Source organism: Centropristis striata, chromosome 6 (genome assembly GCF_030273125.1).
Source record: "Centropristis striata isolate RG_2023a ecotype Rhode Island chromosome 6, C.striata_1.0, whole genome shotgun sequence".
NCBI lineage: Eukaryota > Metazoa > Chordata > Actinopteri > Perciformes > Serranidae > Centropristis > Centropristis striata.
The window spans coordinates 25,480,638-25,493,242 of NC_081522.1; the positions used below are offsets into that span (position 1 = coordinate 25,480,638).

The following is a 12,605-nucleotide window of genomic DNA, read 5'->3' on the forward strand; positions in this document are numbered from 1 at the left end:
AAACTCAGAATAAAATATATTGTTATTGTTAATATTTGTTACAATGAGCAGACTGTTTAATAATTTTCATTGTCCCTTTAAAATAAACCAAGGTAAATGTCACCACCGTCAAATATTAATTATGCTGTACACTCTGTATACAGTCATGTTCAGCCTACTCACTGATATAAAGCAACAGTCTATCGTTTAAACTCTGAGTTTAAAGTCAGAATTCTGAGAATTCTGACTTTAAAGTCAGAATTCTGAGAATAAAGTCAGAACTCAAATATTTTTTTCATGTGTGGCCCTAATCCTCTTCCGTAAGTTACAAATGTGGAAATACTCAAGTGAAGTAAAAGTAGGCCTACAGTACTTGAGAAATTGTACTTAGTTACATTCCACCACTGTAAACTTGTGCGGCAAAAGCCAAACTTTCAGTAAAAGTGGACCAATATTGTAACTTTCCACCCTGCTGCTCCTGGTCATGGTGCGACAGGCCGAGCAGGAGGCTGCTCCTCAGCTCTGGAAGCTGATTGGTGGGACACTTCAGTCCTCTACTGGTTTATGAATGCTTTGCACCGCTTCAAAACGCCTGAAGCGACTTCCTCACGCTGCTGTAGATCTAAACACATGCGCTGCTTCAGGACAGCTTCTCCTTGAAGTACGGCGGCACACGGACGCTCGTTTTCTTTCTAGGTGCAGCTCTGACGGGCGGTCCCATCCACACAGCCCCGCCGGAGCTTTGATTAAAACATATACTTAAACATGAACTCAATTAGCTTTCTCTTCAACAAACACTAATCCTGACATGGGCGTTCACCTTTGAAATATTCATCTTAAAATGCGAGTTCGTACATCACTGTACCCGCCCACATGGGCCGCAATGTGCAAAAACAACCTAACCTCTGTCCTCTGTCTTCTATCCATGGGAGAAATTCCATCCATGCTGTCGACGTCCTTTGGCCACCGGAAACGGGAAACCCAGTGGTTTTGCTTTCAAAATAAAATATAAAATTGATCTTTGAGAATTTAGATGGATGGATAGATAGATAGATAGATAGATAGATAGATAGATAGATAGATAGATAGATAGATAGATAGATAGATAGATAGATAGATAGATAGATAGATAGATAGATAGGGGAGACCAGGGACAGTTGTAACACTTTTTGCAATTTTTAGCAAAACATCAACACTGGAATAACCAATTTCTTATATTATAAAATTGAATCTGTCAGCTGCTGAAATAATGTATTTAAGTGGTTTTATAAAAGATGTACAGGTTACAAATCTGCTTTTAATCCAGTATTTCCACTGCTACAACTGTCCCTGGTCTCCCCTAGATCAGTGATTAATTTATCTTTGATCAGATGTTTTTTTTTTGTTTGTTTGTTTTTAGCTGTATATCTATTTCTGTGTAAGTAGATTAAGAGTGACGAAAATCCTGAGTCACATTCCTTGTATGTGTTAACATAATTGGCTTCTAAATATGACTGAATTTGAAACTGACTGGAAATGTGCTTTTTATTTTGAAATTCTGACCGGAAACGGATTAGTTTACTCTGAGCGCGTGCGAACTACAGCTCTGTGGCAAGTTGCAGCCCATCTCACCTCTGTGTGACTCTCCGCTGCTGTCTGTCTCTCTGTTGGACACATTTCCTTGCCAGGAGCCGGCGAGGTGAACAGAAACCGGTCAGAAAGGTGAGTTGGACCCGGACCGCTGCTTTATGTTCAGGCTATTATCGACAAGTGTATCGATAAACTTTGATCAATGTCTAAGTATGAGTGTGGAAGTGTTACCGGAACTGACCCATGCGGGTTGAGTGTAGGTGGTAGCCATAACTACGAGCTCCACTTAACTCCGTTAACATGTTACATATTTTAATCTCAGTGTTGACTTTATGTGGAATGCTATATGAGTGAGTTATTCTACTCAACATTACCGTTACAAATCAGCCCTGAAAGTACATCTGTGGTACAAAATACTTTCACTAAAACTCTCTGTTTTATTGTTTTTTGGGGGAGAATCTGTGGCAAATGCAGTGATTTCAGGTTTACTGTACTAACAGTGGTTCCCAACCTGTGGCTCGGGACACCTCAAGGGCTTGTGAGAATCATCTGAGAGGTCACAGGGACTTAAAGGAACAGATGAACAATTTGGGAAATACTTGCTTTATTGCAGGAAGCTGGAAAAGATTGACCCCCATCCACAGACAGTAGCCAGCTATCTTAGCTTAGCATAAATACAGGAAACAAAGAGGAAATGGCGAGCTTTGCTCTGTTAAATAACAAAGCCAAGCCCCACGGGGAGGACTGGGTGTTGATGCCTCGTTTTTCTAGCAGCAAAACAGTGGAATGAGAAAGACTTTATCCCTAAGACTAGAAACAGACGGAAACTGCTAGCAGTTAAATCTCCAATAATCAAATTTTTTTTATGTTGGGTTATTGCATGTATTGGATTATGACCACTTTCAATCTGCCATTTCAAGCTGCAAGGCTGCATTAAGGGTGTTTCCACTACAGCCCAATACCAGGAATGAGGCGGGTCTCACTCGCCAAAACGCCCCTAATTTGAATATGAGCCGTCCGGAGCGGTCTTGTTACAGGACTTTTTTTGACCCTGTAGAAGAGCAGGGCTGTTTTTCTCCCCTGAAAAAAAGCCTGGTTGCTGATTGGATAGAACGCTAAGCAGGATGTGATGTAGTACTCGACGCCACAACAACACGCGCCATTTGTAAAAGCTGGCAAAGCAGTGTTGTCAACTTAGCGACTTTGTTGCTATATTTAGTGACGTTTCAGACTCCCTTAGCAACTATTTTTCCAAAAAAGCAACTGCCTACAAGTCCAGAGACTTTTTCTGGTGGTATTGGAGACTTTTGGAGACGAGCCGGGGGGGGCGGCGGCTCATTAAGAAGAGTAAGAACGGGTCGAAGCAGCACAGTCCTCCCGCAGCAGTCTCTCCCAACTGCAGCTGGAGGCAGAGGGGATGTTAACCCGCAGGAGGTTGCTGCAGGAGGTGTTCACTTAGTGATCTCTGTTTGTTTACAACAAGCACCGGACACTCACAATTAAGTTAATTCACAATCACTATGTTTATGATCAGCAGATACAGTGTACATAATTAGCCATGCTGCTTTGTTTATGATCAGCTGCTGACGTTGTGCACAGTTAGCGACGGCGGCCACAGTTGCGTCTCCCGTGTTTAATCCGTGGCGACGATCTAAAACCATACGTCACCTCCAGAGTCTCTAAATCCCTCTGGGGGCTAACTTGTAGTGGAGACACGCAGAGTAAGAGGACATTTGAGAGGGTGTGGCCTGAGACTCTTCCCAAACACCTCTGACGTTTTGCCTTCAGTCTGAGCGTCCCAGAGGTGTAATGAGGCTACCAAGTGATCCTGGCTCTGTACCACCTTCAGAGGTCATATCAGAGATGATAACAATTGGAAAGTCTAGAAGAACTGTACGATTAAATGGCTTTTTCACATCTGAGTTAATGTAGCACTGAAACGATAGTAGCTGGAGTAGAAGACTTTAGTGTGCAGTACTAATTCCACAATAGATGCGGAAGACCAGATTAAGATCTGGGTATTTGTTATGCACGGAAGTCAAACTCTTTTGGCATCATGCGCCACTGAGCAACTTTCATAGGGATTAAAAACACTCATGAATAAATATATATATATATATATATATATATATTCATGAGTGTTTTTAATCAATTAATCCATATATATATATATATATATATATATAAATAATATGGACAAAAACCACAGTATAGCAACAAAACATATGGTTTCCTCCTGTTTCCTGTCTTTATGCTAAGCTAAGCTTAGCTAAACTATCAGACCGTGCGACGAAAAACTTATATTTAACAGACTTTAACAGAAGTATTGCATTCAAAACTTTACTTAAGTAAAGTGGAAACTGACTACTTAGTACTCATCGTGCAGAAAAATGTTCCCTGTCGTTGTTTTAGACTTATAAATATATTATGTTTTTTGTATCAATATTGCTGCTGCATTAGTGTTGATGTTGCATTTTCCTGCTGTAGATGTTTAAAGATAATTTTAACTCCTTTATATTGTGTTGGGTAGTTTAATGTTTAGCAATGCATCATCTGTTAGATCATCATATGTTTGTAATGACACCTACCTGTCAGAACCATAAAATGTCAGAAAAACAGCCCTGCAGCCACTAAGATGAATGACCTGAAAGAATCAGAAGCTGTGCTGAGACATGTTTGACAGTCATTTCGGTCTTGCTGCTTCAGTCCTCTGGTGTCTCTGTCAGAGTTTCACACATGCTCATCATGAAGAGGTCATTGCTATTGAAAAAGGGTTGCTTGTTACGTGCATTATTGTGTTGTTATATTAAATGAAATTGCCATTAAATTGTCTTAAAATGACAATATCTTTTATTACAATCATTTCTGGGATGATATATTGTTCAGCATAGTGTGGTTATAGCTGGTTACAGAGCTTGTTACAGTTGAATACTGCATATCTAACAGAAAGCAAATTAAGGCCAAAATATTCCTTTTAATTTCCTGTGATGGAAAGTGGCTGATGACTCTAATCAGTCACATGATTTATGGTTACAGTGTCTGTGCTGTTCATTGATATTCAATTGCTTAATGTTGAATGAGTGTGTTGTAGTGTTGCTGCAGCTCTGTCTCATCAGAGTTTGTGTGATCTGTCAAAACCACCTGCTCATCAGCAGCTTTCTCCCAGCAGAAAACTTGGCCTCTTCAATCATACTTCTGTCTGTCTCTTGAGCAAATTTTCAATGTGCAATAACACATTGTGCAAAGAAACTTTACAAGGATTTTATAATGTGCAATGTTCATTGCTGAATTTCAGCATGGAAGTACACAGCAGTACTCCTGGCTGAATGTGATCTGCCATTTTCATTAAATTATGGTGTGACTAGGGCTGGGCGATATTGACCAAAAGTCATATCCCGATATTTTTAGACTTAATATCAATATATGATATATATCCCAATATTTTTATCACAAAGTGAGAGCAAATGTTCAGTCAAAGTCAAAGCCAAATATGACATGTCACAAGTAATTTTATTGAAACTTTTTATTTAAGTGAACATAAATACTGTATAACAGGAGTACCTTTTTAAATAAAATCAAAGCTCCATAAAGTGCACATTTAAATAAAAAATATCTTCAATAAGAAAGTAGCCTATGAAATAAAATAGGCCAATTATTAAAATAAATATATTTATATGAGAAAAGAATAACAAACATTACAAAAAAAACCCAACTAAATATGACAAACCCCAGTAAGGGGTCCTGGAACAAGGATCACAGCTCAAACTTTAACTATATCGATATATGCCATATGGTCTAATTCCATATCACATTTAAAAATCTATCGATATATCTTTGATATTGATCTATCGCCCAGCCCTAGGTGTGACCAGTGACTCCTTGTCTTTTTCCCAGAGCAGCGGGGGGTGAAGTCATGTTCAGACTCCTCAGTCACCACGGTAAGAGGACACGGAACTGCCTCGCAGGCCAGCGCCGCTATGACCACCACTCGGCCGTCATGGCCATCCGCCGCGAGGACATCAACCCCTGGGAGAGGAGGGCGCCACTGGCCCCGAAGCACGTCAAAGAGCTCACCAACGCCGGCGTCAAGGTCCTGGTGCAGCCATCCAACCGCAGAGCCATCCACGAGAAGGTGAGAAACTAAAAAGATCCTTTCATTTAAAGCCTTCATTTATATGTTTGTATGCTGTATACTTTATTTACTGACAACAACCCCCAAATAAAAGCTCTCTCAAATGTAAATGTAAATATATATATATATATATACCAGAATGCAATAATTTTTTGTTTTGTTTACTGGACAAGGACAGTATACATTTGTTTTTGTAAATATACATTCTAAATTGAATGCATTCAGTTTTTCACACAACGTCCCAACTATTTTTTAATAACAAAAATATTTTTTATTAATTATACCAGTATGGACCATTACATTATATTACTCTTATCTCTTTTTTAATATTTTATTTAATATTATTTGTATAATAAGAAAAAAAAGAAGAAACAATATTACTATTAAAAATTATATATATACATAAATTATATTAAAACATATTAAATAAAATGTTTTTGTTATTAAAAAATAGTATATTTTTAATAATATAAAAGTATACATTTTATATATATATATATATATATATATATATATATATATATATATATATATATATATATATGTGTGTGTGGGTGTGTGTGTGTGTACCAATATATAAAAATATTTTTTTATTAATTATATGTTTGTTTGTGTGTGCATGTGTGTGTGTTTGTACTTTTTCTGTTTAATGTACTTATTGGTGTTGTATTGTTATTGTATATAGGGTGTTCAGTTGTACACATATGTTATAGACATATGTATGTAAACATGTGTTATTCATGCATATACCTATACTTGTATTAGTACACACATCAACACATCATGTTGGGTGGAGATGCAGTAGTGGATTTTTAAATGTATTTTTCCACAATTCTCTTTCATCATACCTTTTTATTATTTTATTTAAATAGTTTTGACTTGCCAGCTGGTCATTTGTGATTCTACAATGTGAATTTAGGCTATCTGAATAAATGCTTATCTTACTTTTTGTTATCTGATGTGTTTATTACTAGTGGAAATATTGGAATATGTCACCCAAATGAAAAAGTTAAAGCTATATGATATTTCCTGCCAGCCGTCTCATTCAGCCCGCGCTCTGTTTGCAGTACTACATAAGGTCCGGGGCTGTTGTTCAGGAGGACCTCTCGGAGGCGTCTCTGATAATCGGAGTGAAGAGGCCGCCGGAGGAGAAGATAATTCCCAGGAAGACATACGCTTTTTTTTCCCACACAATCAAAGCTCAGGAGGCCAACATGGGGCTTCTGGAGGACCTGCTGAAAAAGGTGAGAACACTCAAAAAATCCTTAAAACACCCTGCACTCCTGAAATATAAAGGTCACTTTTTGCAAATTACAGTAGTGCCCTATCTCTGTAGATCGTAGAGCAGAAAACTGTCTCCTCTTTCCAAATCTGAAAGGCTATTACCCATTTCATGCGTAAAAAAATACCAAGTAATATATGTTGCGTAAGATTTATTACATTTTATCCCAGTCAGTCGCTGCAGCTGGTTCACCACTCTTTGACATTTCATTGCATCTTTCCCATCATGTGTAACTGTCCCATTTCTGCTGTGTGTTGCACACTCGTTGGGGAGAGTGCAGACTTTTGTGACACAACTCTGTTGAATAAATCTCACTTTCTGCTCTCTAAAGTCACAGTGAATTTAAAGTAAAGTTTATTCATGCAGCCCAAAACTACAAGTTTGTGTCAGAGGCCTGTGCAAGCTGTTCAGTATAGGGCCTTTTCTATTTAAATTCTAGATTGAAAATCAATCAAAATGAGCTTTTAGTGTCAATTAGCAAAAGCAAAAATTTGACCACATGGCCTTAGTGTATTTCATATCACACTTGATCCAACCTCCAATCAAATTGTGACGCTGGAGAATTGTGACACTTGTGTTTGCATGCACTGTTTAACCTTGTTACTGTAACTTGTTTTGTTTGCATGGCTCTCCTGTTTCAACTGCATGCACGGTTTATGCAGTCACACATGCAGCAGCAAAGGGTCAAGAAGCACCAGTGAGCTGAAAAAAGTTTACCTTAATGCAATGTAAGCAGCACCTCAGGTCAAAGTGTCTGCTGTGAGTTGATTCTGATAGTTGATTACGGTCCCTCAGAGGCAAGGTTATTATAATTTACAAAAACTAACGAAATATAGAAAACTAGAATTGAAAAAACATTTTCTTTAACTGAAATAAAAATAAAAATGAGTTTTTAAAAAAAACAACAACTTACTGAAACTGTATTATGAGGCTACAAAACTAACTAAATTATAATGAAAACCTCCTTTGTTTTTGTCTTTGTCAACTTAATTCATACATAATCCAGTCGTTCTATTAGAAAGAGGATTCTGTTAGTGAACATGCAGGAACACATGGTAAATATGTTTACTGAGACTGGGATGTCTACACTCCGACCAAAATTCAAAACACCCGGAACTGTAAGAGTTAATAACCTCATTGGGGCTGAGATGGATAAGACAAAGGAAATAAAGGCAAAATTTATTATGACCTCTTTGAATCTCGCACCCAACACATAGCCCATTAAAAAAAAACTAACACAAAAACTAAACTAAAACTAGCAAACTCACTCTAAAAACGAATTAAAACTAACTGAATTTGAAAACAAAAATTCATAACGGAATTAAAACAAAGACAAATAAAAAATCCAAAACTTCTATAACCTTGCTCAGAGGTGAGTATGAGTGTTTTGTCTTTTATATTGATGTAAAATAAAATGTGTGCGGCAGGTGGTCTGTCTGTGCTGGAGCTGATGCCTACGGGCAACTTAGAGTCACCAATTAAAGCTAAGCTGCATGTTTTGGACAGTGTGAGGAAGCTGGAGGACCCTGAGAGAAACCTGGGGAGAACATTTTGAACCTGTGACCCTCTTTCTGTGAGGCTGACCACTACACCACCGTGTAGCCCTTTCCTTCAACAGAACTCTTCAAAAACTCTAACAAAATGAATTCTGTGTTCCCAGGAGGTTCGCCTGATCGACTACGAGAAGATGGTCGATGCTAACGGCTTTCGGATCGTGGCGTTCGGTCAGTGGGCTGGTGTTGCAGGTGCGAAAACCTCTAAAAACACAGATTTGCAGTGTTCCTAAACTGGTCAGTGGTTCCATTAGGTCAGCTATTGTGAAACTAATGTAAGACTAAAGATCAGAACCTGAATCTAAATAGATTACACCGGCAGAGACGTGATCTCTGTTTAAACATTTCTATTTGAGTCAGCTGGACCATCACCATTTCATCAGTCAGACTTATGTCAACATCTCTTTGACCTGTTTGTATTAGATTCAACTTTATTAACCAGGGTCTGGGTGAATACTCATTTCTGATTGGCTGCAGGGTGTTCTGACAATGGACACCTACTTAAAGGTTTGTCCTATTTCCTGGAGTAGTGAACAATGTTTTTCATTGCATAAGAACATTATGGGATGGCAATGGTTGTTCCAGGCATTAGTCAAACCCTGTAAAAAAACACTTTTGATTTTAACTGAAAAATGCATGAAAATATAAATGAATGGTCTTAATTATTTTTTCTTTGGCATGTGGCGATGTTATTCTTTAATTCATGATAATTTGATTAATTGATGTTAAAAACAAACAAAATATTTATAGTAATTAAAAAACAATTAATAATAATAAAGCTGCAAGCAGCGATGAACGGGCCCGAGCAGAGTGGAGCTATCGGGGTAGCCAGCCACACCAGGTCAAGCGTTTCGAATCTATGACAAAATGGCCTCGGTTTACGTGAAAAGGGACGTGGCCAAGTTAATGGGGCAGGGCAAGGTGATACCAATGAAATAGGGACTGTGGCGAGTGCAGCGATTCCTCTGAAAAGAATGTACGACAAATGGCTGATGAGTTGTGAAAGGGGGCGTGGCTAGCGTAAATAGGCGAAGCAAGCGATTTAGGTAGTCTCTGCAGTGTGCAACAATATCTCTTACAAGTCTCTATGACAGTTCATTAGTTATGAAAATGGGGCGTGGCTAATGATAAGGGGTTTGGAATAAATCAGACAAAGTATGGCAAAATTATAACAATCGTGTTTTATGGTGAAACGGCTTATTTTGCCGCAAAGCCCACATAGTGTGACAGTCTGCAAAGCTTTTAATAATAAAATAATAAAATAAAATAAAATATTGAATCTGTAGGAGGAGTTTGCTGAAGTATGTGAAGTGGAAATGGCGAAAAATGGTGAAAAATGACAAAAATGCGAGAGTCAATCCAAGATGGCCGACTTCCTGTTTGTTTTCGGAAATCGGTTCTTGAGACTTTTTGGTGCGTCTTCCCATGATAGACGTATGTACTAAATTTCTGGTCTGTATCTGAAAATTTCCGATATTGTAAAGCTCTTTTGAAATGTTCTAGGGGGCGCTAGTGAGTCACGTCCATTTCCGCGAACACTAGAATACATACGTTTCACCAGAGATTGACGTATATTCCAAACATGGTGAGTTTTAGAATATGACAAAGCCCCAATTTGCCAGAAGTATAATAATATTAAAGTTTAAAAATATAAGTTTTGAATGCAGGAGTTTTACTTGTAGTGGAGTAATTTTGCAGTGTGGTACTAGTACTTTTACTTAAATAAGGGATCTGAATACTTCTTCCACCACTGGTCTGGCTTTCCACCAAAATATTTAAATATTCACAACTAAACTAATGGAAACATTGTCTAGCATTAAACTGAGGAGTACATGTACTGAGACACTTGGATTTGCAGCAGAATAAAACAATCAAATAAAAGTCACAGAAAAGAACACAGACATGAAAACAACCCAGTGGAACTTTAAGTTGCTTAGATTTTGAGCCTGCTGTGGGAAATTAAAAGTATATTTACAGAAATCCAGTATTACTGTGATAAATGAGTCTCCAGGTAATTGTAAAAAAAATTTTTGGGTCAGTATTTCATGTCAAAATAGTGTCTAATCAGAATGAATGTTGTATTTTATCAGGAATGATTAACATCCTGCACGGTTTGGGGCTGCGCTTCCTGGCCCTTGGGCACCACACTCCCTTCATGGTAAGATAACATTCTTTACAACTTTGACCCAAAAACAAAACGATGTGATATGGAAAACAAATTCCTGTGCCTCCGTGTGATTCTTCTCCCATCGCTTCCGGTCTCTCTGTGGTTCATAGCACATTGGCATGGCTCATAACTACAGGAACGTCAGCCAGGCCATCCAGGCAGTGAGGGATTGTGGGTATGAGATTTCCACAGGGCTCATGCCCAAATCTATCGGCCCTGTGACGTTCTGTTTCACCGGTACCGGCAACGTCTCCAAGGTACAACAAGCTTAAACTCAAAGCAAAAGAAAATACACACATCCCAGCAATTATTGCTTATTATGGTGCTCCTCTCTTCTTCCTGCAGGGAGCACAAGACATCCTGAACGAGCTTCCTGTTGAATATGTTGAACCTCACGAGTTAAAGGCAGTCTCTGAGACGGGAGGTAAGAAATTCCTCAGCTTAACTTTGTGGTTTGTTGTTCTGTTCATGTATTATTGTAATAATCCCCTGAACCCCCTCCGTCGTCAGAGTTTGAACTTTCCGACGGTCCTTGAACGGATCATAGGTTACAAACAATACCATTACAAAAAGTAAACAAGTCAACGTTCGAAATTTTGATATTTCTTCAAAAATCACTTTATTCTACATGTCTTATTTAAAGCGTCACCAAAAATAAACCGTTTGGAATAACTAGATCCTGTTAAAAACGTTAAATTCTGCTTCTCAGCGACACTGTGAAGCCATGATTGATTCTACTGAGATGAACGGTCAAGTAACAAATATTCACTGTGGCTCACTTGGTAGAGCGGGTTGCCCACCGATGGGAGGGTTGGTGGTTTGATCCCTGACCATGGCAGCCTACATGTCGAAGTATCCTTGAGCAACATACTGAACCCCAAATTGCTCCCGATGCTGCGTTCATCGGTGTGTGAATGAATTCCCAATGGTGGCAGGTGGCACCGTTTAGGGTAACCTCTGCCACCAGTATGAATGTGTGTGTGAACGAATGAATGAGTCAGTCTGTAGTGTAAAGCCCTTTGAGTGGTCGCAAAGTGACTAGAAAAGTGCTATATAAGTGCAGGTCCATTTAACTACCATTTACACAGAGCCGAGAGGAGGGGACAGGAGAGGCTGGATACATGACAATGATATATAAAGCATGTGCAATTTTTTTTACAATATTCACTTGTGTTGTTGTACCATTTTATTCAATTTTTTTTAATAATTCATCAGAGAAATTCAACTTTTTCTCTTTTTTGTTATTGTACACAAAAGACATCTTTGAGTTATTCCCACTTCTAGTCAGGATTGTGCTGATTCCATAGAGCTGCAGAGTTTATTGTATATTATTGTGAAATAATATAATGGCTTGTTGGGGTTCAGAGGGTTAATGAAAATGTTTACTGAGGTAATTAATCATGTGAGAAGTAGGGTCATTTCCTCATAGAATTGTATACAACCTGACTAATTTTGCAGCCAGTATGCTGGCCATTATAAAGAATGCAGGCACTTTTTCAAATTATGAGTTAGTTATTTAAATATAAATGCGGATATGATCGTTTACAGTGTGTTGTTGTTTTCTTATCAGATATGAGCAAAGTGTACGCCACCGTTCTGAGCCGTCATCACCACCTGATGAGGAAGAGCGACGGCATTTATGACCCCATGGAGTACGAGGATCATCCGGAACTTTACACCTCACACTTTAGGACCAGCGTGAGTCTGCCTGCTTCTATCCCACCACCACCACAACCCCCAGTTACAACACTCCCACCTGCTCCTGCCAGTCCCTCAGAGGCCCCGTCCTCTATTTCAGTCATCAGCACTAAACAGCTGCTGGCTGGCAGAGCTGGGTTGCTGTTACACAATTGATGCCAGCTGTGATCCTGTTGACTTTGTTGTTTCATCACAGACTGGCTGAAAGGACTTTAAACAGACTGA

At 38.7% G+C, this 12,605-nt stretch overlaps 1 protein-coding gene across 3 annotated transcripts in view; it reads left to right on the forward strand.

Moving 5' to 3' along the window:
* The first annotated feature begins 1,540 nt into the window (after nucleotides 1-1,540).
* Nucleotides 1,541-12,605, forward strand: part of aass (aminoadipate-semialdehyde synthase) — a 49,589-nt gene continuing 38,524 nt past the window's right edge. For 2 of the 3 annotated variants that reach the window (XM_059334600.1, XM_059334602.1), the window contains exons 1-8: nucleotides 1,552-1,680; nucleotides 5,448-5,680; nucleotides 6,748-6,924; nucleotides 8,623-8,707; nucleotides 10,606-10,673; nucleotides 10,793-10,939; nucleotides 11,028-11,106; nucleotides 12,253-12,380. In XM_059334600.1, the coding sequence (XP_059190583.1) occupies nucleotides 5,462-5,680; nucleotides 6,748-6,924; nucleotides 8,623-8,707; nucleotides 10,606-10,673; nucleotides 10,793-10,939; nucleotides 11,028-11,106; nucleotides 12,253-12,380 (903 nt within the window). In that variant the 5' untranslated portion in view covers nucleotides 1,552-1,680; nucleotides 5,448-5,461. Of the gene's footprint in view, nucleotides 1,681-5,442; nucleotides 5,681-6,747; nucleotides 6,925-8,622; nucleotides 8,708-10,605; nucleotides 10,674-10,792; nucleotides 10,940-11,027; nucleotides 11,107-12,252; nucleotides 12,381-12,605 lie in introns of all 3 variants that reach the window. The other variant, XM_059334601.1, reaches the window with a different exon arrangement.